The sequence below is a fragment of the Polistes dominula genome, unplaced genomic scaffold (genome assembly GCF_049000335.1).
Source record: "Polistes dominula isolate Pdom_NZ unplaced genomic scaffold, Pdom_raw_medaka contig_12, whole genome shotgun sequence".
NCBI classification, from domain to species: domain Eukaryota; kingdom Metazoa; phylum Arthropoda; class Insecta; order Hymenoptera; family Vespidae; genus Polistes; species Polistes dominula.
In genome coordinates this window covers 1,394,839-1,422,537 of record NW_028301116.1, presented here as the reverse complement: position 1 = coordinate 1,422,537, position 27,699 = coordinate 1,394,839, and the positions used below count along the sequence as shown (strand labels likewise).

The following is a 27,699-nucleotide window of genomic DNA, read 5'->3' as shown; positions in this document are numbered from 1 at the left end:
AGCCCCGCAGGAGCCAGATGGCCCGACGTGCCCCATTAGTTTGGCCCTCGTTTCCGATAATTTTTAAGGAGAGACCCAGTTATTTCGTAGCTCTGATATACGATCGGATATCGTTCGCGCGAGTTTCTTACAAAATTATCCGTTTCACGCCCCCGCTAGTAAAATATGATCTTACCTTCTAACGCTAAGTTCATCGTATTTCTTTTATTTATTTCTCTCTTTCTCTTTGGAATCTCTTTTTCCAAGTTTTTTTTTTAAGTCAAAATATCTTTTTATTAAAAAATAATCGAATTATTTAATGTCAAATTGTTTTTTTTTAACTCGAGTTTTTTCGAATTTTTCTTAATAATATTTTTGTTTCCATAAATACGATATAAAATTATATATATATAATATGCAATATTATGTATTATTATAATAAAAATATATGTTATATAAAAAATACATTACAAAATAAATAAAATAAATACCACCTAATATAATTATATATATAATTAATATTATTATAATATTATATACTTACCCTTCACATGATAAATAATTTAAAAACAAAAAAATATTTTATTCAAAAATATCCTATAATGTAACCCACAAATAAGAATGTATTTTTTATTTTTTACGTCTCGAACACAAATAATATGCACCCCACTATTTTGTTTAAACGGATAACTCACCTAAAAAACAATAAGAATATATAAAATTCACATTAGAAAGATTCACCCTTCTAATGTTAATTTTGTTGACTATGTATCGTTAAATCGAAACAACACTTGGTTCGACTAACTGGCGATTATTGCTCGACAAACCCCATATATTCGTATGAGATTGACCTAAATGATAACGTAGGTGTTTTTAATTTGAAAAACCAAGACCCTTTCTCCCTTTTTTTTGCCTTGATTTCGTTTTTTACTTTGTCTTTGTCTCTCGCAATCTTCTTTAGATCGATAAGAAAAGTTTCAAATTTCAAAGGTTTCTAGGTATTTCTTGTTAACACGATCTGATACTGATCATGCACTGATTATGTGTGTTATAAACAACTATGCACGGATTCTAATCTTCGAGGATTGGGGGTGTGGGTGGAGGTTAGAAGAAAAGGTATCCTTTCTTATGATAATTTTCTCTTACATTCGTTATAATATATCAGACAAAAGTTTGAAACATTTAAAAATAAATAAAAATAAAAAAAGAAATAGAAATGTTATTACAATCTATATATTAAATATATAATTAATTAATTATTACATATTCGTTTTAAAACAACGAATTACACTGTAATTATCTTTATTTTTTTATTTAACCCCTATTTGCAAATTTTTTATTAATATGGGCAATAATAATTGGTATAATTGTATTATATGGTATTTGTAATAATATGTAATAATTATAATATTTAATATTTCAAATTACATTAAATTTTTTTTTATAATATTTTAAATTAAAAATTATATATTATTAATTAAATAAAATATTAAAAATAAAACTTCGTTCATTGATAGTTCGTGAAAATATTTTGTAAACAACATTTGAATTAAAACAAAATTAAAATAATAGAATACTTAATTGCAATACAATTTTTGTATTTTTGTACTCTTACATTTACTCAAAACCAAATCGAATTTCATTGGAAGAAAAATAGAACGGATGTTCACCTTCTCTCTCTTTCTCTTTCTCACAGAATCAGAAGGGAGAAAACGAAATGATCGTTGTACTCTGTGCTTGCTTGATATTTTGGATTTGGTATCGGTTTACTATCCTGAGGTTTGTTTTAAATTAACACCTACCCACGCCCGCGGCACGCTTTAACACCTTTTTAAAAGGTGGCCTGCTTCAGGCCTCGAACCTTATTTTTGTTTTTTATTTTTGTATTTTTTTTTTTATTTTCTTTTATTTTATTTTATTTTTTTTTTGTAACCATCGGCGCCGGTAATTATGGGTTGGTTGGCTCGAGCCAACTTTTGCTCCCCTTAAAAGACGACGATATATTTCTGGTAACGAGTTATTCGCACGGCAACTCTTTCGCATCGAAACACTTTTTTTTTTCTTCCTTCCTTCCTTCTTTCTTTTCGTCATCATCATCATCATCATTATCATCATCATCGTCGTCTTCGTCTTCGTCTTCGTCTTCGTCGTCTTTCATTATTCCTTCTCCTTCTTCTTCTTCTTCTTCTTCTGTTTCTCCTACGTTACACCAAATCTTTTGCCCTTATTTTCCCATTCCAATTCATTTTCTTTCTTAACGAACTGCAATAACGAACAACACCAGTCCCTTTTCCCTTCCTTCCCTTACCCTTACCCTTACCTTTATTAACCGTATATTACTTGATTTTTATGAAAACATAACACTGTCGACTACTTCGTAGCCTATCGAATCTTATTTTAAAAAATAATAATAATTATAGGTTCTGTTACTCAACCCTAACATCGGGTTGATTAAACCTACGTCTTATTCTTTGACTATTTTAAAATAGGTTCGATGATTTTTAATCTTCTCAATTTTGCATTTTTATTAGAAAGGAATATTGTATCGTTTTCTTGCTTTTTTTTTTCATATTACTTTCGTTAGATTCTTTTTTCAGTTTGATATTTCATTTTTGTTTTTTTTCTTTTTCTTTTACAATCAAGATCATATTTTATTGCGTATCGTTTTACTTTAATATTTCTGCAATCGTGTATATAAGGTTGCAATAATGTAGGCGTTAGTGATATAACGCAAGAACGAAAGTTAATAAAAATTTAATAAACTAATGTTACATGTTATTAAATATTTCATTATTAAATAATAATATTAATACGTATTTTTTTCCTTGAATCAGGATCAGTAGATTTCTACCTTATCTATCTCTGTTTTATCGACAGGTTTTTTTAGAAAAATAATCTTTAACTCCTGTCTCTATGCAACCAGTTATACTTACTCGTATTTTCATAATTATTAAAAAGTATAAGAATTTTAAATGTTCTTAATATAATATTTATGTTCGTTTTCAGACATATAAAATTTTAATCATTTTCTTAATAAGCATCATTACTTTGATTTGTATTTAAAAAATATGAAATGCAAATAATAAATGGATTCATTACTCTTAATAAAAAGTAAAAGAGATCTTATTATTTGTACGTAAATAACTTTTCATTTATTACATGATGAAAGTTAGTAAATTAAATTCATTTGATTCTGTTAGAATTCTGAGTCAATAATGTCAACTTTGTTAATTTGACTCCTTATGTGCTGCCACGGTCGGTTTCTTCTCGAAATATTTTTTCTCATTGATTAAAATTTGAAAAAATTTACTATATAATGTTTACGTTGTAGAATTAATAAATCTACGGATATTATTCGACATGGTATACACGAGAACTTTATTAAATTTGATGGAAATATTAAAAATATATTTCTTTATTTTTATACGTCATGTTAGTAATATAAGGATAACCCACTCATAAAACGAATCACTCATGCTTATAATTATATATTAATGAAAAATTCCAATTACAAGTAATAACGTTCTATAGCTATAATATTTATACTTTTCTTTTTTTTTTTCATTAAAAAAGAAAATAGGTATAATTATCTTTATAGAAAGAAATTGCATTTTCTTCTGATGAAACCTTATTTGACTCGAAATTAAACATTTTCTTCGTACCGACAAAATTTATTCGCGTTTTCTAAATTCTTATTTTCATTTTTCTTCTTTCATTTAAGAAAATTTGTTAATGATTTGCATTCAAGAATAGAACGTAGAGAAATAAAGTTAAGATTTGAAAAAGCAGTGTGTTTAAACAAAAACAAAATTCCATGTAATTAAAACTTGAAAAAGAAATAATATCTTTTTCTTATAAAATAAATTTATGCGAATTATGCGAATCGATTATCAAATGATAACTTTGATAAACGTATTCAACTCAGTTATTATACATATATATATACAGTGATTCGAGCACTTCTGCATTTGACATTGATTCATGATTTCGAATTTCAATTGGCAGAATGATTAATAGAATCGTTTTGATGGAAATCATTTTATTGTAACTAAAATCTATTGGTGACAGATAGACAGACAGACAGGCAAACAGACAGATAGAAAAATGATGAATGAATTTGACATATTTTTTACGTATTTACTTATTGAATTTTTTCATCATTGATTAAATATTCGATCATCAAATCATATCATAATTACAGATAATAAATAAAAAACAAAACGAAAGAAATTTAATTTTAACCCATTGCACTCCATAGGCGCCGCTATTATATTTATAATATAATTTAATATATTTATATTTAATAATATATAATATTTATTTAATTTAATTATTTGATTAATTTTTATTAAATAATAATTAATTTAATTATTTATTTAATTATTATTTGATTTAATTATTTTATTTATAATATTTAATAATATCATGATAATAAAAATAACTATAAGTGATTATAACTAATTATAGTTATAACTAACACAATAACATTGTATTACATATAACGAGTAATACAAATTACATAAATATTAATTATTAAATTATATATCTTACAAAATATAAATAATAAATTCCATTTCTTTTTCTTATCACAAATTACATTAATTAAATAAATAAATTTATAAAAATATTAAGATCTTTTTTTTTTTTAGTAAAACAAAAGTTTATTTTTCAGATGTTCCAACCCAAAAAATGTCACGAAGTTGCTGCACTTTAAAAAAAAAAAACACATTCCAAATGCAAAGGCTTAAAGTTTAAGGGGGTATTCTACTTTGTAATTTTTTTTTTTCAAATTTTTTTTTTCGATTATTCGTAAGTAAATATATTTAAGAATACTCTCTGAAAATTTCAAAACGATCAGAGCATCCTAACTGTACTTTTTCGTCCCTCGAATCTACCCGTGCGCGGGTAAAAAATGTACTTAAAAAAACTTTAAATGTGTTTTTCTCGGAATCACATTTTTGAACCGCGTGTTGTAAAAATCTCCAAAACTAGCTACTCGATTCGTCTGAAATTTTTACCACATAATCTATACACATATATCAACCGGTGGTAGCAGATTTATAAAAAAATTTTCATTTTAACTATTTTTTTTTGGCAAGAAATGAGAAAAAAAGAGAGTTTTTTGATAATTTTTTTTCAACTAACGCCATTTTGTTATTTTTGCATGTAAATGAAAAAATCTGCTACCACCGATTGCTGTAGTCTTTGTGAACATAAAACTATTCGAGTTTTTCATTTCAGATAATCCGATGTCCAGATTTTTACAACAGCGCAAAGGCTAGACTATTTTTAGGCGTTCAGTTCAAGGGCCTTTCCAATGTATATGGAGCGTATAAAATAAATAAAAAAATTTTTTAATGTACTTTAAGAGTATATTTATTAGGCACAACAAACCCTACATCAATATCTTTCTTAGTTTTCTAATAAAAAATTGAAAAAAATACCTATTTTTTCGAGCGACTAAAGTAGAATACCCCCTTAATTAAAAGGATACTATTACATGGAAAACTTCATTCAATCGATTGATAATAATTATTAAATGCGTATATATGGTTGTTCATTAATTTAATTCAACGTAAGATCGTTTCATTTACTGACATTAAATACCAAGTACCTTTATCTACGTAGATGTTTTATGATAAGGGATCAAATCCACTTGCAGAATGCATTAGTGTTCGTTTATTCGTCCTGAATACCTAACATAAGCTCGTATTTACTTTGAAGCTTATCATTATGTTCGTTTAAACGAGATACTTCTCAATAAATTTGAACGAGAACACTGGTAAGGTTACCAACACATTAATATTATTATAAATAGAAGGGTTACGTCAAAAGTTTTTAAGTGAAATTTTAAAATTGAATTACTAGTTTAACTTATATTTTCGCGATATTTACAAAATTTAATACTCTTATAAACAAACTTATTGAAAGATAGCAAAGTAAAAACAAAAAGTGGTTTATAGGAATAATTATTATTTGTTTATCAATATAAATAATTATATTATTTTATTATCAAATATAATTGTTTGATATTTTAAATATTTTATTAAAACAAAACTAGATTTCAAAGATTGGTAATTATTTTATTATCAACTACAATTGTTTGATATTTTTAATATTTTATTAAAACAAAACTAGGTTTTAAGGATTGATAATTATTTTATTATTAACTACAATTGTTTGATATTTTAAATATTTTATTAAAATAAAAAAAGGTTTCTAGGATTGGTTTATTATTTTATTATCAACTACAATTGTTTGATATTTTAAATATTTTATTAAAACAAAACTAGGTTTCAGGGATAGGTAATTGTTTTGTTATCAATTACAATTGTTTGATATTTTAAATATTTTATTAAAAGACAAAACAAATGTTTATAATTTTATTTCAACAAAAAAAGACGTTTAAGATTACAGAGTATGTTAAATGACAAATTTACTGTTTAGTTAGTATAATTAAACTATAATAATTTAAAATATAATAATTAATATCTCTTCCTTTTTAAACATTTCTAAATTCTAATACACAACGTTGCAAAATTTGTTTATTGATAAAATTGACCAAACAAATTATTTAAAGTGTATGTATATATATATCATTACTACTCACGTGACAAATACATATTTTATTTTTAAACAATAATCATAATAATATACTTGATTGTGTTTTATTTGATTTTATTTTCTATTCTTTGCAGGGAGGAAAATGTGAACCTTTTCAAATTTTCTATAAAATATATTTGTCTCAATTATTTATCGATATCAAAGTTTTTCAGTGAAATAATCGAAGATTGTTCATACGAAATGAATTACGAATAGGAACAAAAATTTCAAAGCAGAAAATTCAATGAATTCTTTTTATTCGTCCTACGAATTATATTTTCCCTTCTTTTTTGTATATTCAAAACGTTTTTCTTTCTATTTTCGGAACAAAATTCTTCAAACAAAAATACTTCGTCGTTCATACTTTGCCCTTAGATGTTAGGTCCGATCTTTTTCTTCTAAAAGTTGAACTACTTCTGAAAATGTACGTACAAATACGATGTATTTGTTGTTAAAAATAATTTGTAAAAAAAAAAATTAAAGAAAAATCTTGAAAAGAAATGAAAGAGCAATCAATCAAAAATCATTTTCTATTCTATTCTTTTGATTTTTTAATATATTATATATTAAATATGTAATATTTAAATTTTACAAAATTTAATATATAATATTTATAAATTAAATATATTATTAAAATATAAAAATTAATATAAATATAATTGAATATATAATATTTCAAATTAGATATACAAAAATATAATATTTAAATATATAATATTTAAATGTTACACAAAATTAGATTAGAAAAAATATGTTAAAATATTACGAAATATAATACTATAATATTTTTTTATATTCTTTAAATTTATTTTTATTTTAACTATATAATTCTTTCCAAAACATTTAATTAAAAAAAATTATTTTTTTCCATAAAATTTATCTTTTTCTTTTATTTCTTATTTCTTTTCTTTTTACAAATTGAAACTATGCGTTGCATTCAAAGAGCTCAAATAAATCGATTAAATTTTTATACCAAAAAATAAATTTTAAAAAATTAAACGTACCGGTTTTCCTTAGATACATTGTTGATTCGTTGCCACTAAATTCATTAATGTTGCCAACTTTTTTGGTTTTTCCTCCTGTAGACATGGGAACATCACTGTTTCTCCATTTTATTCTGAAATGAACAATATCTAATCCCTATACAGAAAAATCTATATCACAAATTAATAATTAATCAAAAAAAATATCCTACATATTTAATAATAATTCAACTAAATAATCATAGATAAAATAATATTTTGTTTCAATTTGAAATAATCAAACTTTTGAGAACTTACACTTTCGTATTATACATTATTATAATATATATATATATATATCGAATATAGTTTATATTTTTATGTTCTCTTCTCTTTTGTTTATTACTAAAATCCTTTTCTTTCCGATGGCTTTTTGGTTAGTTTTATTATTATTATTAATATTATTATTATTATTATTATTATTATTATTATTATTATTATTATTATTATTATTATTATTATTATTATTATTATTATCATTATACGGATGACTTTCTCGTTGAATGAATATTAACGATATTTCTATCAAAAGAAAATAAACCCTATTACGAAATCGTAAAAAAGTTACAAAACTTAAAAGGAATTCTCATTTAATACTCTGTTATTTTAATATTGTATTTTTAAATAAAAAATGAGTTTAAACAATGATAGAAATAACTACGTTCGAAAAATATTTCCTTTGTGTTACATTAATGTAAATGATTTTTAAATGAAGAACTTACAAGAACGAACAGAAAGAATAGTAAAAAAAAAATAAAATTCACTTAAACGCATCGTGGTTCCGAACGATAAAACATTTTTTTTGTATCGATAATGGGAACGATTGTGAAACTTAAAAAAAAAAAAATAAAACAAACTTTAAAACTAAATTATATTTTATAATTAATCCTAAATCTTCACATTCTCCATGTTCGTAATATGAAAATGAATAATTTTTTTTTATCGGAATAATAAAAAAAAATTCTGAAACAATTTAATGGTAAAATGAATATACAACAATTCAATCTTTTGTTTTGTTCAATCTTTTTTTTTTTACTTTTTACTTACACACAAACATACACACACACTCGCACAAGAGAAGAATAAATTTATGGTTAATTAAAAATTTTTCTTTTGACTTTCAAATCATTGAATGAGAGTGGGGGATGATATTTTAAAAGAATTTACCCAAAATAAAGCCAATTTTATAAAAAACAAAAGTTATTTAACATTATGTATATATTATTTATATTATTGTTATTATTACCTCCAGCAACGATGACAATGAAAGACGCCGAAAAATGCTTGACGAAATTTTTTGTTCATGAAACAATAAGTAATTGGATTGCAACAACTGGAAATGTACGCTAACAATTGTATCAAACTGATTCCAGTACTCCCAACAATGGAATAAACTAATTCCGGAGTGAAAAGGTACCACGTATTGACTACGTGCAATGGTGCCCAGCATACGAAGAATTCCAAAACTATCACAAATAGCATTCTAATAACCTGCAAATTAATTGTAAACAAATTTCCAAATATGTTTCTTTGTTTTTTTATTCGATTGTATTGCAAACTCAATATGAGATCATAAAAATCATGATTGAATATATCAATATTTTTTGCCAGCAAAAAACATTAAATAAAAAATAAATATATTTGTTTCTTAACAAATATCTTTATTTTAAAAATTTGTATTTAAATTATTTTCAAAATTTGTATTTAAATTATTTTCAAAATTTGTATTTAATTATTTTCAAAATTTGTATTTCAATTATTTTCAAAATTTGTATTTAAATTATTTTCAAAATTTGTATTTAAATTATTTAAATATTTGTATTTAGATTATTTGAAATATTTGTATCTTTACAAAAAATAACTTTATCCAGTTCTAAATAACTATATTCTTTTTTTTATTTATTTAACGACAAATTGATTATCAAATTTCCTTAATTTCTTTTAAATATTTAAAAAAAGAAATAATAATAATAATCAAGGGTTAGTATTATAATTTGTTATTATAATAATTAATTTCTTACCTTTTTCTTCGATTCAATACTTTTGTTAAGTTGATTATTTCGTACAACATGCTGTCTACCTAACGGACAAGAAGAATTGGAATTTTTGGAATTCTCGTTCCTCAATTTGTTTGAATTTCTATTTGTTGAAAGACAATTTTTGCTGGTTCCATCTTGAGAAATTCTTACTGTCTTTGATTCAATGGATTCTTCACTGTTTGTAACACCTAGCATCATTGTATCCATTCTTGTTTGTTGCGGTACACGTGCCTTGTTTATTAAATTAAATGAACAGTTGTCAAAAATAATTGTCAAAAAAGAAAAAAAATATTTTATTATCAAAAAAAACAAGAACAATTAATAATAATAATAAAAATCATTTGGGATGTCTCGTACTATTTTGTTACATTTGTTCAATATGTATAATTTAAATAATTATTATTATATTATTATATAATTTAATTTTGTTTATATATTATATATAAATTATTTTATATTATTTTATATATATAATTTAAATATTATTATTATTTATTTATTAATAAAATATATATTCCAATTATAAATAATAAATCATGCACATTTTTCAATACGTTTCACTCATATTCGTTCAATAAAAGTTGGTCATCTTTCGAATTATTGTTTAACAATTAGATAAAAAAATAAAATTTTTGTAATTGCAAACTTACCTTCGTTGAATTACACGCATTTACAACTATCGTAACGTTAGATTCATGTTTCCCATTTTTCCTAGTTGTACCATTCGCAGTAGTTAACGATGATGTAGCTCCTCCACTTTTCTTTACTGTAATTTACGCAATATAAAAAATAATTTCACTATATTGTATAACGATCCCTTATCGTTATCATAAATTCTGAATTCTTATTATCATAAATATTTTGTGATATATAAAATTAAATTAAAAACACAATTCTGAATGAAATTATATTTTATTTTATCGTAATGGTGATTAAAAAATGATAAGTTGAAGACGTTGATTAATCGGATAATTTTCTTTAAACCATAGGATAATAAATTAAGAAGTTTACTTTACAAATTGTATCAACGTTTAAACTACCCTTTTCGAACTTGTAAATCAATTAGAAACCAATATATAAATTGCAGTCTGTAACAGTATACAGTATACAACTGTTAAACTTATTAATTCAACGAGTTTGCACAACGAACAACGAATAAATAAATGTATTATATATTAATTGTAATTACCTACAGAATATATAATGTTAAATAATAAAAGATAATTTTGCATTTATTATTATCTTTTGATAATATTTCATTAATTACTTTTTCAATTAATGATAACTCACCAATTCGCAATGAAATTTGAAGCTTATGAGATTAAAGTACAAATAAAGGATCAAATTATCTGTTATGTATGCGAATGTATATATGTGTATATCTGTGTACATATAATATTGTAGTTGTATGATAAAATACTTAAATATCAGAATTTTTATGAAACAAATAAGAGAAACATTGAGAAAGTAATTAAATACTAATTATTTAATGATTTGTTATTTTATGATTACTTACATTTGCGTTGTGATTTGAAATTTTGTGTCATCTCTCTCTTAAGTCCTCGCCAAAGTTTAATGGCAATTAAAGAATATGCCATGGTCATAATAATTAAAGGTAAAAGAAGTAACGTTCCATCAGAAAATAAATTGTATACGCGTTCTGTTCGAATACTTGCCCATACTTCTCTACATTTTCTTCTTCCTGAAATAAATCAACATAAAAAAAAGAAACAATTATAATATTTTAATCCGAAAAACATAAAGTTAAGAATTAAACTTTAAGTGTATGATACCAATTTTCCATAGAAAAAAAAGAAAACAATTTTGAAACATCTTTAGGTGATTTTATTTAATAAAATGCAATTTTTATTAAGCAAATTTGTACTAAGGATCCTTATTTCGAGGACAATTAAATGTATTAACGATTATTATTTATATTATATTGTTAATAATTTTTACAATATATGATATAAAACTAATTGATGATTTATGTATGTTAACAATAATTTCTATATAACAATGATATTTACCTCCTCTGATATTTTGAATTTGTGAAACAATAAGTATCGGTACATTCCATGTAAGACATAAAACCCAAACAACTACGATCATTTTATATGCATGAAATTGGGTTTGCCAACGACGTGACTTTAATGGTCGACAAATAGCAAAATATCGTTCTAAAGAAATAGCAACCAGTGTCCAAACTCCGACGGAAACGGAAACAACTGTAACATATAGTTAGAAAACAAAAAATACCATTGTATAATATTTGCATATAATTAAATGAACCACCTTTTGTGTGAGTATTTTCGAAGTGAAAACTTCTTTAGAATGGTGGGGGGTGATTTAAAAACGGATGCGAGGAAAAAGCGACAGGTAGGGATAAACAAAACAAACAAAATTCGATGAAACGAAGAGGACGGCTATGTTAGTAAGAAGAGAGAAAGAGATAAAAATATATAAATTTATAGGATTTAACCTTTTGAAAGAATGAGATAGAAAATAGTAAACAGTTTTTCCTATTCTCAATCACCTCTTCGTTCAGTGCTTCGTAGTCCCCACACCTGGCTACTAAGCATCGTATATGTGTGTGTTTATCTATGACTACATACTACGAAGCGTATCAAATACAAAATAAAAGTTCAATGTTTATCATTATTCATAAAAACACTACGCCTGTTGGAATGCAACCCTCCAGACACACTTTGAAAATGTTGCTTGCGAGCGCCATCTGTTAGGACGGAAATTTTTTCTGCTCGAAAAATAGGCAACCCGTAATACATGCATGTATAAACAGTTTCGGCTTAAAAAAATTCCTTTCCGACAGATAGCGCTCGCAAGCAACATTTTCAAAGTGTGTCGGGATGATTGCATAAATACAGGCGCACATTTTTATAATTATTAAATAAATCATTCGAAAATTGTTAGTAGTTATTTTCAGAAAATTAGAGAGAGAAAAAGAAATTAAAAAATAAATAAATAAACAAAAAAGAATGAAAGAACGAGCAAATATTTATTTAGTTCTATTAATTAGAAGAAAAGAAAAGAAATAATTGATATATTTATTTATTGTTTCAAAGAAAAAGATAAAAAAAAGAGAGAGTAGATAAGGTGTTAATATGCTAAAATAAGATATTCTTTTATCACAATTACGTAAAGAAAAATATACTGAAAGTAATAAAGTTTACAATCTCATAATCAGATTCTTATCTTCGAATACGACGAACATTTTCACGATTCTTGGATTTTTTGTTCTCTTTCATTCCGACTTGTTCACACATTTAATAAATATTCCATGAACTAATGAATTTCGCACACACGCACACACACACACACATATATATATATATTTATCTAACGTTAGGAACTTTCATACTTATCGTACAATCTCGTTTGAACAAATGTATCAACAGAATAATGTGGAAAAGAAATGTATAAAACAGCACAGGTGCATCCAAGAGAATGAAAATAAACTTAAATAACGTTAGGAGAGAGAAACATTTCATGAAATAAGTTTACAAAAGAGATAGAAAATGCAAGGATAACAAGAAAACACGTTGAGGAAAAAAAATAAGTCGATGTTATTGTTAGATGAAAGTTTTGTCGTATAGAAAGAAAAATTTTTCTTTGTAAAACAAAAAGAAAATAAAAATAGAAAAAAGAACTGTTGCCAAAGCAAATAGACAAATTGTTTAAATTCGTTCAATCAAATAATTATTATTATTCTTCTATTTTTTTTTTTCACAAGAGACAATCAAAATTAAACGACATCAAAGATCTCAGATCTTATTTGTTCTCTTGGAAATACAATGCTTGTTTGTCGTGTGAAGTTTGAAATAAGTGTGTATAATTGTGTGTGTGTTTGTTTAATTATAATTAAAGTTTTTTCTTTGGTTAACATCAAATGTACAAATAACAGTCTCTTTTTATTTTCCCACTTTGGAATCACCAAGAACACCGAGAATTGAGCCGTTCAGTGCACACATCGATTAACACCATAAAACAAAAAGTTGAGAAATGCGATTAAATAATGTATATTGTATATTACTTATTATTCAATGGCCAAAAAAATGTTGCCGTTTAATGGTGTTAATCTTTATTATTCGGGAAAGTTATTATAAATATAAAAAGTTATGACTATACCAAGTGCTTTGACACTTGCTATAGTCATGTGTGTCATGACAGTGGAGTTAATCGATGTCTGCACTGAACGCCTCAATTATTATTAATAAATAAAATATATATATATTTTTATTTTTTGATGAATAAAATACTTATTAAATTATTAAAATAGATTTCTTTCAAATTTCAAATTAAATTTTAAATTATAAAAATATTCATATAGAAAATATTCAATAAACATTAATCAAATTTGTCTTACCTTGAAAATATGATATTAATTTGCAGATCATAATGCCAAAAACAAAATTCTTCAACATTTGTCCCAATAAAGTAAATGGCATGCAGAATACCCCGAGCAACAAATCTGACACAGCCTGTAAAAAATAATATTTTTTCAATAATTATTTATCTTTAATAGTTATCATTTTTTTAAATGTTTTTAATCAAATTTCTTTCAATCAACTTTTGATGAAAATTATATATTAATATATAATAATAAATCTAACAAATGAACTTGATTCATTTTTTTCAATAAATTTTGTTAAATGAATTAATCTTATAATTGCAATGATGATTAAACACTAATTATTTAACTGAACAACATAATTTATAATAAAGTAATGACTATATAATAATAATAATAACAATAAAATAAGAACTATTATATTTTTATTATAATTTTTAACTCATTTGAATATTCGTTATCGTGATTGTTTTATTAAAATATGTAAAATGTTTTACTAACAATATGAAAGAAATTGAAAATTGTTGAAAGGATTTGTAGAAAGTTTATCTTGTTAAATAGTTTTTATCAAACTTTTCTTATGAATAACATCCAAATGATTCTTAAATGTATTATAAAATTATCTTAAGTTGAATTTTACTCTAAAAATATTCTTGACAATGAAATGTTCGTGCATAAATCATTCGTAAAAAAAACTTAAAGCATTTTTAAAGGATCTAGAGAAAGGATTTAACCCAAATTAGATATAAAATTCTTAAGAAGTAATTTTTTTCTTATTTTATTCAGAAAATTTTTACCACGAGCATAAAACATTTTTCACGAAAATGAAACCAACTAGAGAGACTTCTTGGTTGGAGTATACTTCTTTCTTTCAAAATATACAAAAAAAAAAGAAAAGAAAAAATGTATAATAAGTACGCAGCTCATTTGCAGGGTGACAAAAAAAAATAAAAACATGGTATGAACTCTTTGAAAGTGTATTTTTTTACTATTTATTTTATAGATACGTTATTTTTTTAGATGAAAGTTTATATTCTATCGTCAGAGAGGTTTACCAATTTCTAATTAAAAGTAGAAAGAAAAAAAAATACTTTTTCCATGTTTTTTTATTGTGAAAAACCACGTTATCGAGATTTTCAATTTGTCTCGTTGACATCAAATCATTCGATAAGTTTTACTATTAAAAAGTTAATATTTCTAAAGTAAATAAAATTATATACGAAAGTTATGCTACTAATTTTCTAGAAGTAGTTTAGTTCTTTTTTAAGTCGTTCTTTTTCTTTTTTTGTCAAGATTTTCGTCTTTGAATTTCATTCTAATCTGAATAAGAAGTAGTACATATATTCCAAAATTTTTTTATCCATTTTTAGAATCCTTGTTAAATCCAAAGTAATATTCTCAAAGAGATATATATTAAATTCTTACAAGTTTTGCTTTGAAGAAAATTTACTTTTACTTTTTTTTTTTACTAAAGGATTCACTACAAATAAATAAAATACATTTGTAATATTTAACAGGGGGTTTCCACAAAAATTTAAAGTTAAATATTACACGAGTTGTAATAAGTTTAAAGAAGTATCTTTAATTTTGTATCTAATTCTATCAAATTAAAAATGTAAATAATTATTATGAACATTTTGAGATCATTGATATTAAATAATTTCAAAATGTAGTAATATAAAATATTGAATAATTTAAAAATGCTACTTCAATATGAAAAAAGTAAGTTTTCTCGTGATATTTATTTTTCATTATTCGAATATAAACTTTTACACTTCTTTTTATTATTATACAAATTGTTTGATGGATACAATTATTCGTTTATTTAAATAAGCATCAGCAATAGTATCCCTTTGATCGTTTTAAAGAAAAGAAAAAAAAGTAAAAAAAAAAAAAACCATTCGTTCAGAATTTCTCGTCAATAGTTGGCTGACTTCAACAATTTCTTTCTATTTGTTTTATTTTTCTAACCTCCTTTCTCTTTCTCTCTCTCTCTCTCTCTTTTCTCTTTCGTAGAGAAAACAAGCCAAAGTAAAAGTTCATTCGACGAAAGAAAAGGTTTGTGTGGGAAAGATTTCCCAAAGAGACCCTTCAGATAACCGTAAACAAGAAAATCCTACTGGGAACAATCTGATCTTTCGGAATCTAATATTCTGAACAAATTTATGAGAGAAAATAAGATAGAAGATTTATATTAGAAATGATATATATATAAGAAATAAAATACGAACGGTTAACGTTTTTTATATCAGTTTATACGTGTTTCTACTTATCTCTTTATTAATAATTCTATTTAATTAATTTAATAATAAATAATAAATATGGATTTTATGATATATATCTATAAAGATACCATAAATACGATGTGTAGTATATATATATACAGATTTTAGAAGGAATACAGAATATTAAATTACATAAAAAATATTATAAATATTATATTATATAAATATATAATATTTAATTATATTATATTTAATTATATTTATTTAATATATTAAATTTAATTATATAATTTTATAATTAATTCTATAAATTATATTATTTATATTAAATATTATATAATTATATTATTATTTTTTTTAATATAGTATCTATTATATATTCTAAATTATAATTATAATTAAATATAAAAAATTATATATTTATATAATATAATATTTAATTATAAAATAATATTATATAATTACATAATAATATTATATAATTATTTAATTTTATACATAATTATATATATATATAAAATATATATGAAATATTATTATTAAATATTTATATATAAATATAAATATAAATTTGAATATATATATAAATTTTTTATTACTAATAAAAAATTGTGTTTACCAGCATAGAAAAAACATAATCAGATTTATTTTAGTAAGGTAATAAAAATAAAAGTAAAGATCGTAAAAGATATTTTTTTATTTTATTTTTTTTATGGAATTCAAAGCTCCGTAGTAGAAAAAATAAAAGTGACGTATTTCAAAAAAATAAAGGTGACAATTCAGAATTTTATTAGTGAGTTAGACATAGCTCACGTAGACCACCCTAAACCGAGGACCAAAAGTATTATCCCGGCAGTATACCACTACTCTGATAAAATACTTGTCCCAGCTGACGCTATTTTTAAACTTTTTCGTTTTTATTTTTTGTCTCCCTGTCCTTTCAACATTTTCTATCCAGTCTTAAAATCATGCTTTATTTTAAAAGAAATGAAATGAACATTCCAGGCTTATCAAAAAATAAAAATAAAATAAAAAGAGAATAATACATACATATATGACACACATATGTTTATACTACATGTTATTTCAATTAAAAGTCTATCATCTTTAATTTTGTACCATAAAACAACAACCATAACGAGAATGTAACAATTATAATGATAATATAATTCACCATAATAATTCTTTTTCTAGGAATGTATTTTATTACATTTTTCAAAATTCAAATGTTTTTTATTCAACTTATATTTGCTTTTTCAAGTTTTTTCAACCTCATGGAAAAAAAACTTTCTCCATTTACGTTTTATATAATCTATGAGAGATTTTTTTTATTTTAAATAAACGTTGCTGTTGCGTATTGCGCAACGTGTGATGTGAATTGTGTGAGGTGTTGTTTGGCGCGATCAAATTTTTGAGCAGGACCCACAGAAGCGGGACCTACCGGCGCCGGTTCTTTCCTCGCATGCGCTAGCACAAGTGGACACAACGCTACTTCTTTAAGACAAGGCTTTCCCGCGCAGCTTGATTTCCCTCTACAACCCTATACTCGTCGGCGGACCATGGAAAGTGACCCGACGGTCATTGGCCAATCAATTTGGGGAAGGAGTACACAAGACTACCCGTTCCCTATAAAGGGCCACGGAAAATCGTCAATGCATTCATTCAGTCAGCAATGCTTCTCGATTCACATACAACCAACGCATCAAGAGCAAGGAAAACTCATCGGCACCCGACAAAGCAGCCTAGCCACATCTCTTCGAGTCACAAGCAACGCAATCATCAGGCAGCTTAGCATCGGGGCGATAGTTTACAAACAACAACGCAACAGCGTACTATATAACAAACAATAAAGGAACAACCACAAATAAAGGAACAACAATCCAATTCACATTAATTCACATTCCTCCACAATCCATTAAAACCTTTTTCTTTTACGATAAATAAATAACATCGTACTGATCAAGGCACCTGTACGCAACAGTTGCAATAAAAAACCAACATCGTTATTTACTTTTTAAATAATTTCTACATCCCGAGTTTTTGTATTCTTTGTAATATATCTACTTTAAAATCAACCCTTTACGAAAGAATAATAATTCAATATAAAAGAAAAACCCTTTAAAGGATAACTAATATGAAAGTTAATATTATTATTTTATTTTACGCAAAATTAAACAATTCAATTATGAGTTCATATTCGATAAATTCCAATGGTGGATATAAAAAACAAAAGTATTTGGAGAATGTAATTATATGAAACGAAATTTTCTTTTTTTTCTTTTCTGCTCTTCCCCAACTCCACCACCACTTTCACCACCACGTAGAAAAAAAAAATAAAAAAGGGAGATGAAAAATAGGGAATACCAGCTACTTTATTACTTTGCACCCATGGAATAGTACTTGGTGAGAAAGATCGAGTAAGATTAACTAACCTAAAATTGTCTCATGTTTCGCGTACAGAACACGTCTTTGCAATTTATTACGTGACTATCTTGAGTCTTCTATAGAAGAAAAAATATTGACGTCAACTTGACAAGCAGCTTTTGCCAATTAAAGATGTCTCATTTTCACTATCACTTTTATTTTTTAATTTTCCTATATCGTTGTTGTTCTTGTTGTTGTTGTTGTCTCTCACCTAACCACTTTGTGATACATTCATATTTATTTTATTTTTTTATTTTGTAAATCTTTCAATAAGTATAAATAAGAATTACTTCCGAATTATCGTCAAAGATTAATTAATTTAACAAATAAAAATTATATTAACGTTTAATATAAAAAAATTCTAAAAATAGATAATAAAATATAAAAGATATAAATTGTTTCTTCATTATTTAGATTTTTTATTATTTAAAATTATTTCTTTGCATTTTATAATTCAATCCTTCACCCTTGTTACAAATATTAATACACAAAATTTAATAAATATCAATTGTTTCAACCATTATACCTTAAATTTAAATTAAAGTCATTTAATTTATTTTTTGTTCTTTTTATCGCGTATTTATTTCCTTTAATTATTTCGTAATTTGATAATACTCAAGTTTTAAAATTAAATAATTAATATAATAGAGAATTAATCAATTTAATTTATTATCCTAATCGTAATATCTCACTTTATTGCGTATAATATTTATACAGGGATTTCAAAATGGAGAACATCAATGAAAATACTCGACACATAGAAGGTTAAATAAAAATGTGATTTTTATATTTTTGTTTGTTTGTTATATTAATAAGTATCAAAGGAAATAATTAAACATAAATGTTTGAAATGCATATATGAAATAGTGAAATTTAGCAGGCAAACATGCACATGTTGACATTATTAAAAAGTTATTCTCGATACGATCGATAAATCAATGTGGAGTATACAATAGTATTCGTTCAAGGAATTGTGAAAGTATAATTTTATTTATTTTCAATATACTGAACGTTTATAATATTATATCACGTATAAATAATAACATTAAAATGTCAAATAATAACATATAATCAAAGAAATGTATAATCAGTCAGATTAATTTATTTCAACTAAAAATACTAATAACAAGAAATATCTTTGACAATCAACAAATAATTATAAATTGATCCTAATCCCATCTGAGAAAAAACAAACATACATAAATGAGAAAAAAGAAATGTTTTCTTATCGTTAGATTGGTGATAAGACGCTTTGTAGTTCATTTTTTATTGGATATATTATTTTTGCGTATGTTGATGATAGTAATATAATTAAATAGTATTATTGAATATAATGTAAATAATATATAATATATTATATATATTATATTAATAAATATTAATATAATATATTATTAATAATTATATTAATAATTATATTAATAATTATATTAATAATTATATTATTAATATATTATATTAATATTTATTAATATAATATATATAATATATTTATATATTTACATAATATATAAATATTATAAATATTTATTAAATATATTTATATATTATATAAATATATATAATTATATTTATATAGTATATATATTATATATAATTATATAATATTTTAATATATATAATTATATAATATAATTAATAATAAATATATTATTACATAAAATGTTAATAATTTATATATATTTTATATAATATTATAAAATGTTTATTATACATATTATATATAGTATAATATTCTAATTATATAATAATTATATAATATTATATAAAAATATAATTATTAAATTATAATATAAAATTAAAAAATAATTCAAGAATGTTTCTTTTAACTAAGGATTAATTTGTTACATGCATAAATGCAATAATATTGCTACCAGTTAAAAAATATATATATTAACATTTCTTAACATATAAAAAAATTCTTAATTTCAATATTAATAACAGTAATGATAAAAATAAAAAAAGGAAAATTACTTACCAAATTTAATAGATAAACGTTGGTGACAGTTCTCATTCGTTTGTTTCGTGTCAAAGTAATCAACACTAAACAATTTCCAACGATAGATAAAAAAAAAATAATAGCATATAGTGGTACGATTAAATTTTCGAGTAAATTTTTTTTACTGGATTGTACAATAGTCGTTGGAGTTCCATTAAAATTATTCGAAATAAAATTTGTATATCCTGATAAATATGGAATGACCGATGGTGAATATTCATTATTTTCCCAGGAAAAATGATCACCGATAAATGAAACATTATTGTTCTCCATAAGTGTCATATTTTTTTTCGTTTTATATTATTATTGATCTCTTCTACTTATATTATATTTATTCGTATTCATGTAATATGTATATATATATTTTTTTATTTATTTAAGTTATGAGAATAAATAATTCTTTTTAAGAAAATCATATTCTCAATAATTCCACGTATATTATTGAATTTTTTCGTCCCACCATAAAACTACTAATTCTTCTTCTTCTTCTTTCGTATTTCATTTTATTCGTTCTTCTTTTATACTTATTCATTTATTTATTTTTTTTCCTATTTTGTTATTCTCTATTTCTCTCTTGAACATTTTATATTCTTATTTTCTACATATTTTATCGATATTCAATTTTTATTATAACAAATCCGAATAACGAGCAATACATGATATTTCATAATCCAACATATGATACCGTTTTGTCCTTTGAACATCTTCTTTTATTTATTTCTTTTTCTTTTTTCAATAGAAGATCCAAGGAGATAATGAAAATAATATCTTATATCACAGAAAAACGTACGTAATAACTTATTAATGTTATTATTATTATTACTGTTTATTTAATTATTTGAAATCACTGATAAACTTAGTAATCGTCGTTTGTTAAATGGAGAAAATTGTTTACATTTTAATCATAAATTACTTTTGTTCGGTTTCTACATTTCAATTGAAATTTCGTAGAAAAGTTTTATGGATGAAATAAAGAATAAATAAAATTCAAAAGAAAATCTGAGAGTTTTAAAGTATTAAATAATAAATAAATAGCAATAAATAAATATATAATTATTATATATAATATATTATATATATTATTATAATATATTATATTATTATATTAATTTAATTATATTTATATTAATATAATTAATAATTAATTTATATTAAAATATATATATATATATATATATATATATATATATATATATATATATATATATATATATATTACAAATATAAATTATTATAAAAATTATAAATATAATAATATAAAATTAATATATTTTATATAATCATATTTTTAATATAAATATAATTAATATATTTTACATATTTATATTTTTAATGTAAATTAATTAATTAATATATCAAATATATATTTTTAATTATATATATTACTATATATAAAAAAAATAATAAATAAATATTACACACATAAAATAAGTAATGTGTGTAAAAAAATTCACGAAATCAATTAATTTTAAAATCAAAAGAATGTTACTTTTGTGTGTTTTTTCTTCGTACAATTATTATATTATACTTTATGCTTTACAAATGATATAATGAAAATAATAATTATTATTAATTATTTGACTATAGATACAATAATTATCATCGCGTGGGTTATGGCATTATCGTTATCGTCATAATATAATAATATTTGCGATTAATAAATGTAAATGGTTGTTACGTAACTACGATCTACAGGGTAGTACAAAGAAAAAAATGTTTTGGGGGGTTGTAATATTTTATAAGCTTTGCAGTTATTACTTGTTAAGAGATAATAAAAAAAAATAAATAAATAAATAAATATTTAATTAACATAGATCATAATAATCAATTCTTTTGAAGTAAATAATTTTTTATTATTTATGATTATTATATGTGCTTATAATTATGAAAGTGGTCTAAATCAAATTAAAAAAAAAAAGAGTTTATTAGTTATTACGTACCACATTATTTTAAACTAAATAAATTCAACGTAATTTTCACGATATTGTCAAAAATGAATCGTTAGATAATGTTTGTTATTTCAATATTACATAGAATTCATATAGTGTTCAAATAAAAATCTTTAAATATCTTGAATCAAGAAATACATGACTTAGACCACTTTCATAATTATGGGCACATATATTTAATATTATAAGAGAGTATTATCAGAATATATAATATTTATAGAATTTTATAATTAAAAATTTAATCTTTGTCAATAAAGTATTACTTTTTCTGAAATCTATTTTTAAAGTATCATAATTTTAACAAACACACCCACGCTTAGATAATATTTTTTTATAATTCCATTGATCAAAAATTTTAATTGACATTATCCGTACTTTTTAAATGTAAAACTTTTTTTAAGTAAGTTTCTTAATCAAACAAATGTTGACATTTAACGTCTTTTAAAAATAGATTTATTTTAATCTGGTCACGTTTCAACTTTTCACTTTTGTGTGTGTGTGTGTGTGTGTGTGTGCAAGTATGGAATAAAGAAAGCTATAGTTTGGTTTCCTTTAATAAAACGTCTCACAGTTCTTTTAAAACGAAAACTGGGTCGTGAAAAAAAAGTGAATTAAAAAAAAAATTATAAAATAAAAAAAAAATTGAAAAAAAGCACGAATAAATAAAGAATTAATCTTACTATATCTTTTCCTCTTTTTTTCTTTTTTTTTGTTTGTCCTATAAATTTTTAATGATCGTTGATTTTCATTCGTATATGAAATCGATTAATTTTTTTTTATTTTTTTTTTTATCAAGGAACATGTTTTGTTTTTTCGATAGCTTTTTTTTCTAACAATCTGTATCCATTATTTATCAAATAGATTCGAATGTTTCTATTATTTTTCAACAAAAAGAATTCGTGGAAATAACATTTTAATCAAAACAGGATTTAATCAAAATCGGAATTCTTTTCTATGATTATTTTACACTTTCCACATGTAATAAATACTTTGTAAAAATATACAAAAATAATTGTCCTTGTAACTTTGTTAATTTCTCTTAAATTAATTTCATTTTGTAATAAACATTTTTTAATTTCAACGATTAAAAATAATATTTTTAATATCAGATATTAACCTTTGCTTACCATCCTTCCTGGAGTAACACGCTTACCACACCCGGGTCCTTTGGACTCGGGCGAGAAAAATCGTTATAAAAAAGAAACTGTTGCATAGATTTACTTCAAAATTTTTTTGAGACTTCTTTAATACTTACTTAAAAAGACTATATAGGTTTTACAGCTTTCAATTAAATTTAAATATGTTTAAAAAATTACTAAAGTTGAACAATTGAGAAAAATGACTCAAGTTGCAAAAAAGGTCTGGGTCCTTTGGACCAAGTGTGGTAAGCAAAGGTTAAATCAATTTTACGAATTTGAGATTATTTTGTCATTAAGAAAAAATAATTTCATACAATTGACAAAAATTTTACTCCTAACTCGTTTCTTTTTAGACGTTTGATTAAAAAAATAATATATATATTATATATATATATATAACTTTTCCAATGATAAATATATAAAATGTCAAAGGTTAGAACTTTCAATATATTTTACACATTAATATATTCCCTTTGTACTTTTTATTCTATCATTCCACTCTTTGTCAGGCACTCGGATTACTTTGTAAGCTGTACATAAAAATAAAGAAAAGAAAAAAAGCAATGTCCAAAAAGAGACAAGAAAAAAAAGAAAAATTTATCGACTTATCTTTTTTATAACCAAATGATGTATTTAATGGTACCACTTTTCAATGAATTTTTCGATAAAAAAGAAAAAAACACGTAGAAATATAAAGAAAAAGTATTTTCTTTTGGATATAAAAAAAAACCTATCCCGAAAAGTCAATAAAATATCGACAAATACAGTCTACGCTCTTTCCTCTGTTAGATATTTTAATCATTTCGATATGAAAACTTTGAAGTACGAATATTTACAAATAAATATATATATTAGTTTTTATTAGAAAAAACAAAATTTAAAAAAAAAAGATAGAAAACAACGTTTAAATAATTCGAATGAAGTTAACAGAAAGAAAAATTAAAAAATCTAAAAATAAACCGATGAAATGGAAAAGGATTATTAAAAAAAAAAAAAAGAAATAAAAAGATTATTATCTTTACTGATAATATATATCGTTGTACGAAGAGAAAAAAATATAATTCAGAGTGAACATATGAGATAGAACATACTATTGCAAAAAAATATTTAAAAAAAAATAAAAAAACAAAAATGTGGATATTTTAAGTTTACCGTTTTTAATATCGTTTTAAACGTATCACTTGAAAAACAAATAGAATAACTCAATATATTTTGATACAGTAGAGAAAACTAACACACACTATTGAGAAAAATACAAAAAAAAATTAAAAAAATACACAATGATGAATCTTTTAAGTTTACCGTTTTTAATATCGTTTTAAATGTATCACTTGAAACAACAAGTAGAATAACTCAATATATTTTGATACAGTAGAGAAAACTAACACACACTATTGAGAAAAATACAAAAAAAAAATTAAAAAAATACACAATGATGAATCTTTTAAGTTTACCGTTTTTAATATCGTTTTAAATGTATCACTTGAAACAACAAGTAGAATAACTCAATATATTTTCATAGAATAGAAAAGAGTAACATACACTATCGAGAAAAATATAAAAAAAAAAATAAAAAAAATTTTAAATGCTGATTTGTTAAGTTTTCCGTTTCTAATATCGTTTTAAAAGTGTCACTTGAAAAAAAAACCAAGTAGAATAGCTCAATATATTCTCATACAGTAGAGAAGAGTAACATATACACACACACATAAACTAAGGGAAACTACGACGCGCGCACGACGAACTCTGGACGCTGACTGAGAGTTAAACTCATGTTTTAACTGGTCCGAGCCTTTACTATGTTCTCTCTCACTCTCTCCTCTCTCTCTCTCTTTCTCATCCTTCTCTTTCTCTTTATTTTTTTATTTCTTCTACTTTATTTTTCCATAAACACACGAATCGTTTTTTCTTGTTTTCATACATCCCTCATTTACGTTACTTTTCTTCAATGTTTAATTACTTCGACCAAACTTTGAACATTTAATGTAAAACATATTTCCAAAAATGGTTTATTATCTTTTACAAATGGTATTTGTATTTACAAAGTGAATATAATTTGTTTCCGAAAATCTGGCATATCAATTTACCATTCTACGAACATTTTCATACGTGTGTTTTATTTTGCAATTAAATACAACCCAGATAATAAATTATAAATCGTATCTGTTCTAGATTTGCGCTTAAAAGTTCGGATTAATTAAATATTTTTCGATTCTACGATTATCGTGAATACACAAAGTTAACTAAAAAAAAATTAAAATTGTTTTCTTGTTCTTGTACATCCCTCACTCACGTTACTTTTATTCAATGTTTAATTACTTCAACCAAACTTTGAACATTCAATGTAAAACATATTTTCAAAAAATGATTTATTATCTTTTACAAATGGTATTTGTATTTACAAAGTAAATAGAATCAGTTTTCGCGAAAATCTGGCACATCAATTTACCATCCTACGAACATTTTCATATGTGTGTTTTATTTTGCAATTAAATACAACCCAGATAATAAATTATTATCATATATGATCAAGCCTTAAAACTTAAAAGTTAGGATAAATTAATTACTTGTCGATTGTATGATTATCGTAAAAGCACAAAGTTAAATAAAACCAAAAAACAAAAAAAGAAAATTAAAAGTAACATTTAAAATTGAAATAAGAAAAAAAAGGAAAAAAGTAAAGGAAAGGAATGAAAAATATCGATTATAATCAAGAAAGAGATAGATGTTTACTCGCGTTATTTATTATACTTGGTACTATTACGCTTGTGCTCGTTTAAAACTGAATTATGTTATATCCACGATAAATGTTGCTTAGAAAATGAAATTATGGTTATGATAGATCGCATAGAGTAAAGTAAATTCAACATTAGTGATATTAAAAAATTACTATGAAGGAAGGAAATAAAATTGACTGAATATACATATCCTTTATATCGAAAAAATAACAAAAAATAGAAGAAGAAGAAGGAGAAGAAGAAGAAGAAGAAAATCTAATTATTAAACTAATGGTAAGAGATGTACCCTTATCTAAACTAGTAGTAGTAGTAGTAGTAGTTGAAAATGTATTTTTATGTTGAAAAGTACTAACGAGACATTAATTAAACTCTTATAAAAGTACATTTCTACATTTACTTTAGATAATGAACACTCATGATTAATTATTTATATAACTGTCATTGTCACTGTGACACGAATCTCTGTAATTAAAAAAAATCTATTCGAGAAAAGAGGTCATTTGTTCAAAAAAAAAAAAATAATAATAATAATTTAATATTTAAAATTTATTTGAAGAAGCAAAATGTAATTTTGTATGTATGAGTATTATGGTCCAACTCGAAAATACCGTGTTGCCTTTAGGCTAGACTCGTTTATATGCTGTGATAAATTAATATTATATACAATTTATATTTAAATAATACAAAATATGGTACGCGCGGTTCTCTTAACTATTTTCAAAAAAAAAAAAAAACAATATCGAAACCGAAGTCATAACTCTTTGGAAAACCCTTATCCTAATCTTATTTTGATGTTTTTAATACCCTAAAAGTGATATATATTGTGTCTTAACCTAAACTCAACCCTAATACATATATCATTGTATAAAACTAATCCACATCAAATTCAGGAATACCCAAAATCAAGGTGAACAATTTGTAATACTTTTTTTAATTGGAAAGTAAGGTTTTTTTCTAATTTGTAAATAAAAAATAATATTTTATTTAATATACAATTTAAAAGTTATGTGATTCTCGTTTCATCAAACCTCAATTATTGGTTATTCAAATGCCACAATTGTATAAATCAAAAAGAAAATAAAATAAAATTAAAAAAAAATTAGTTCTATAATATATTTTGTAATATAAATAATTGTAATAGAAAATAAATCTTAAAATATATTTTTATTTACACAAATAAAAATAACAATAAAAGTATTTAATTTATTAAATT

At 23.2% G+C, this 27,699-nt stretch overlaps 1 protein-coding gene across 4 annotated transcripts; it reads right to left on the bottom strand.

Annotated features, from left to right (window-relative positions):
• Positions 1–6,349: 6,349 nt before the first annotated feature.
• On the bottom strand, positions 6,350–25,497 carry LOC107070165 (cholecystokinin receptor type A). Of its 4 annotated transcripts, none has more exons than XM_089176828.1 (10): positions 25,427–25,497; positions 20,640–21,659; positions 14,028–14,142; positions 11,674–11,871; positions 11,160–11,345; positions 10,294–10,409; positions 9,626–9,874; positions 8,851–9,095; positions 7,587–7,699; positions 6,350–6,998 (listed from the first exon to the last, which is right to left on the bottom strand). In XM_089176828.1, exons 2-10 carry the CDS (start codon positions 20,940–20,942, stop codon positions 6,961–6,963), a joined length of 1,563 nt encoding a protein of 520 aa, XP_089032954.1. In that variant the 5' UTR covers positions 20,943–21,659; positions 25,427–25,497; the 3' UTR covers positions 6,350–6,960. The 4 variants fall into 4 exon arrangements, with proteins under 4 accessions (XP_089032954.1, XP_089032955.1, XP_089032956.1 ...); XM_089176829.1 differs by having other exon boundaries at positions 25,453–25,474; XM_089176830.1 differs by having other exon boundaries at positions 20,640–21,428; positions 25,427–25,463.
• Between the last annotated feature and the right edge of the window lie 2,202 nt (positions 25,498–27,699).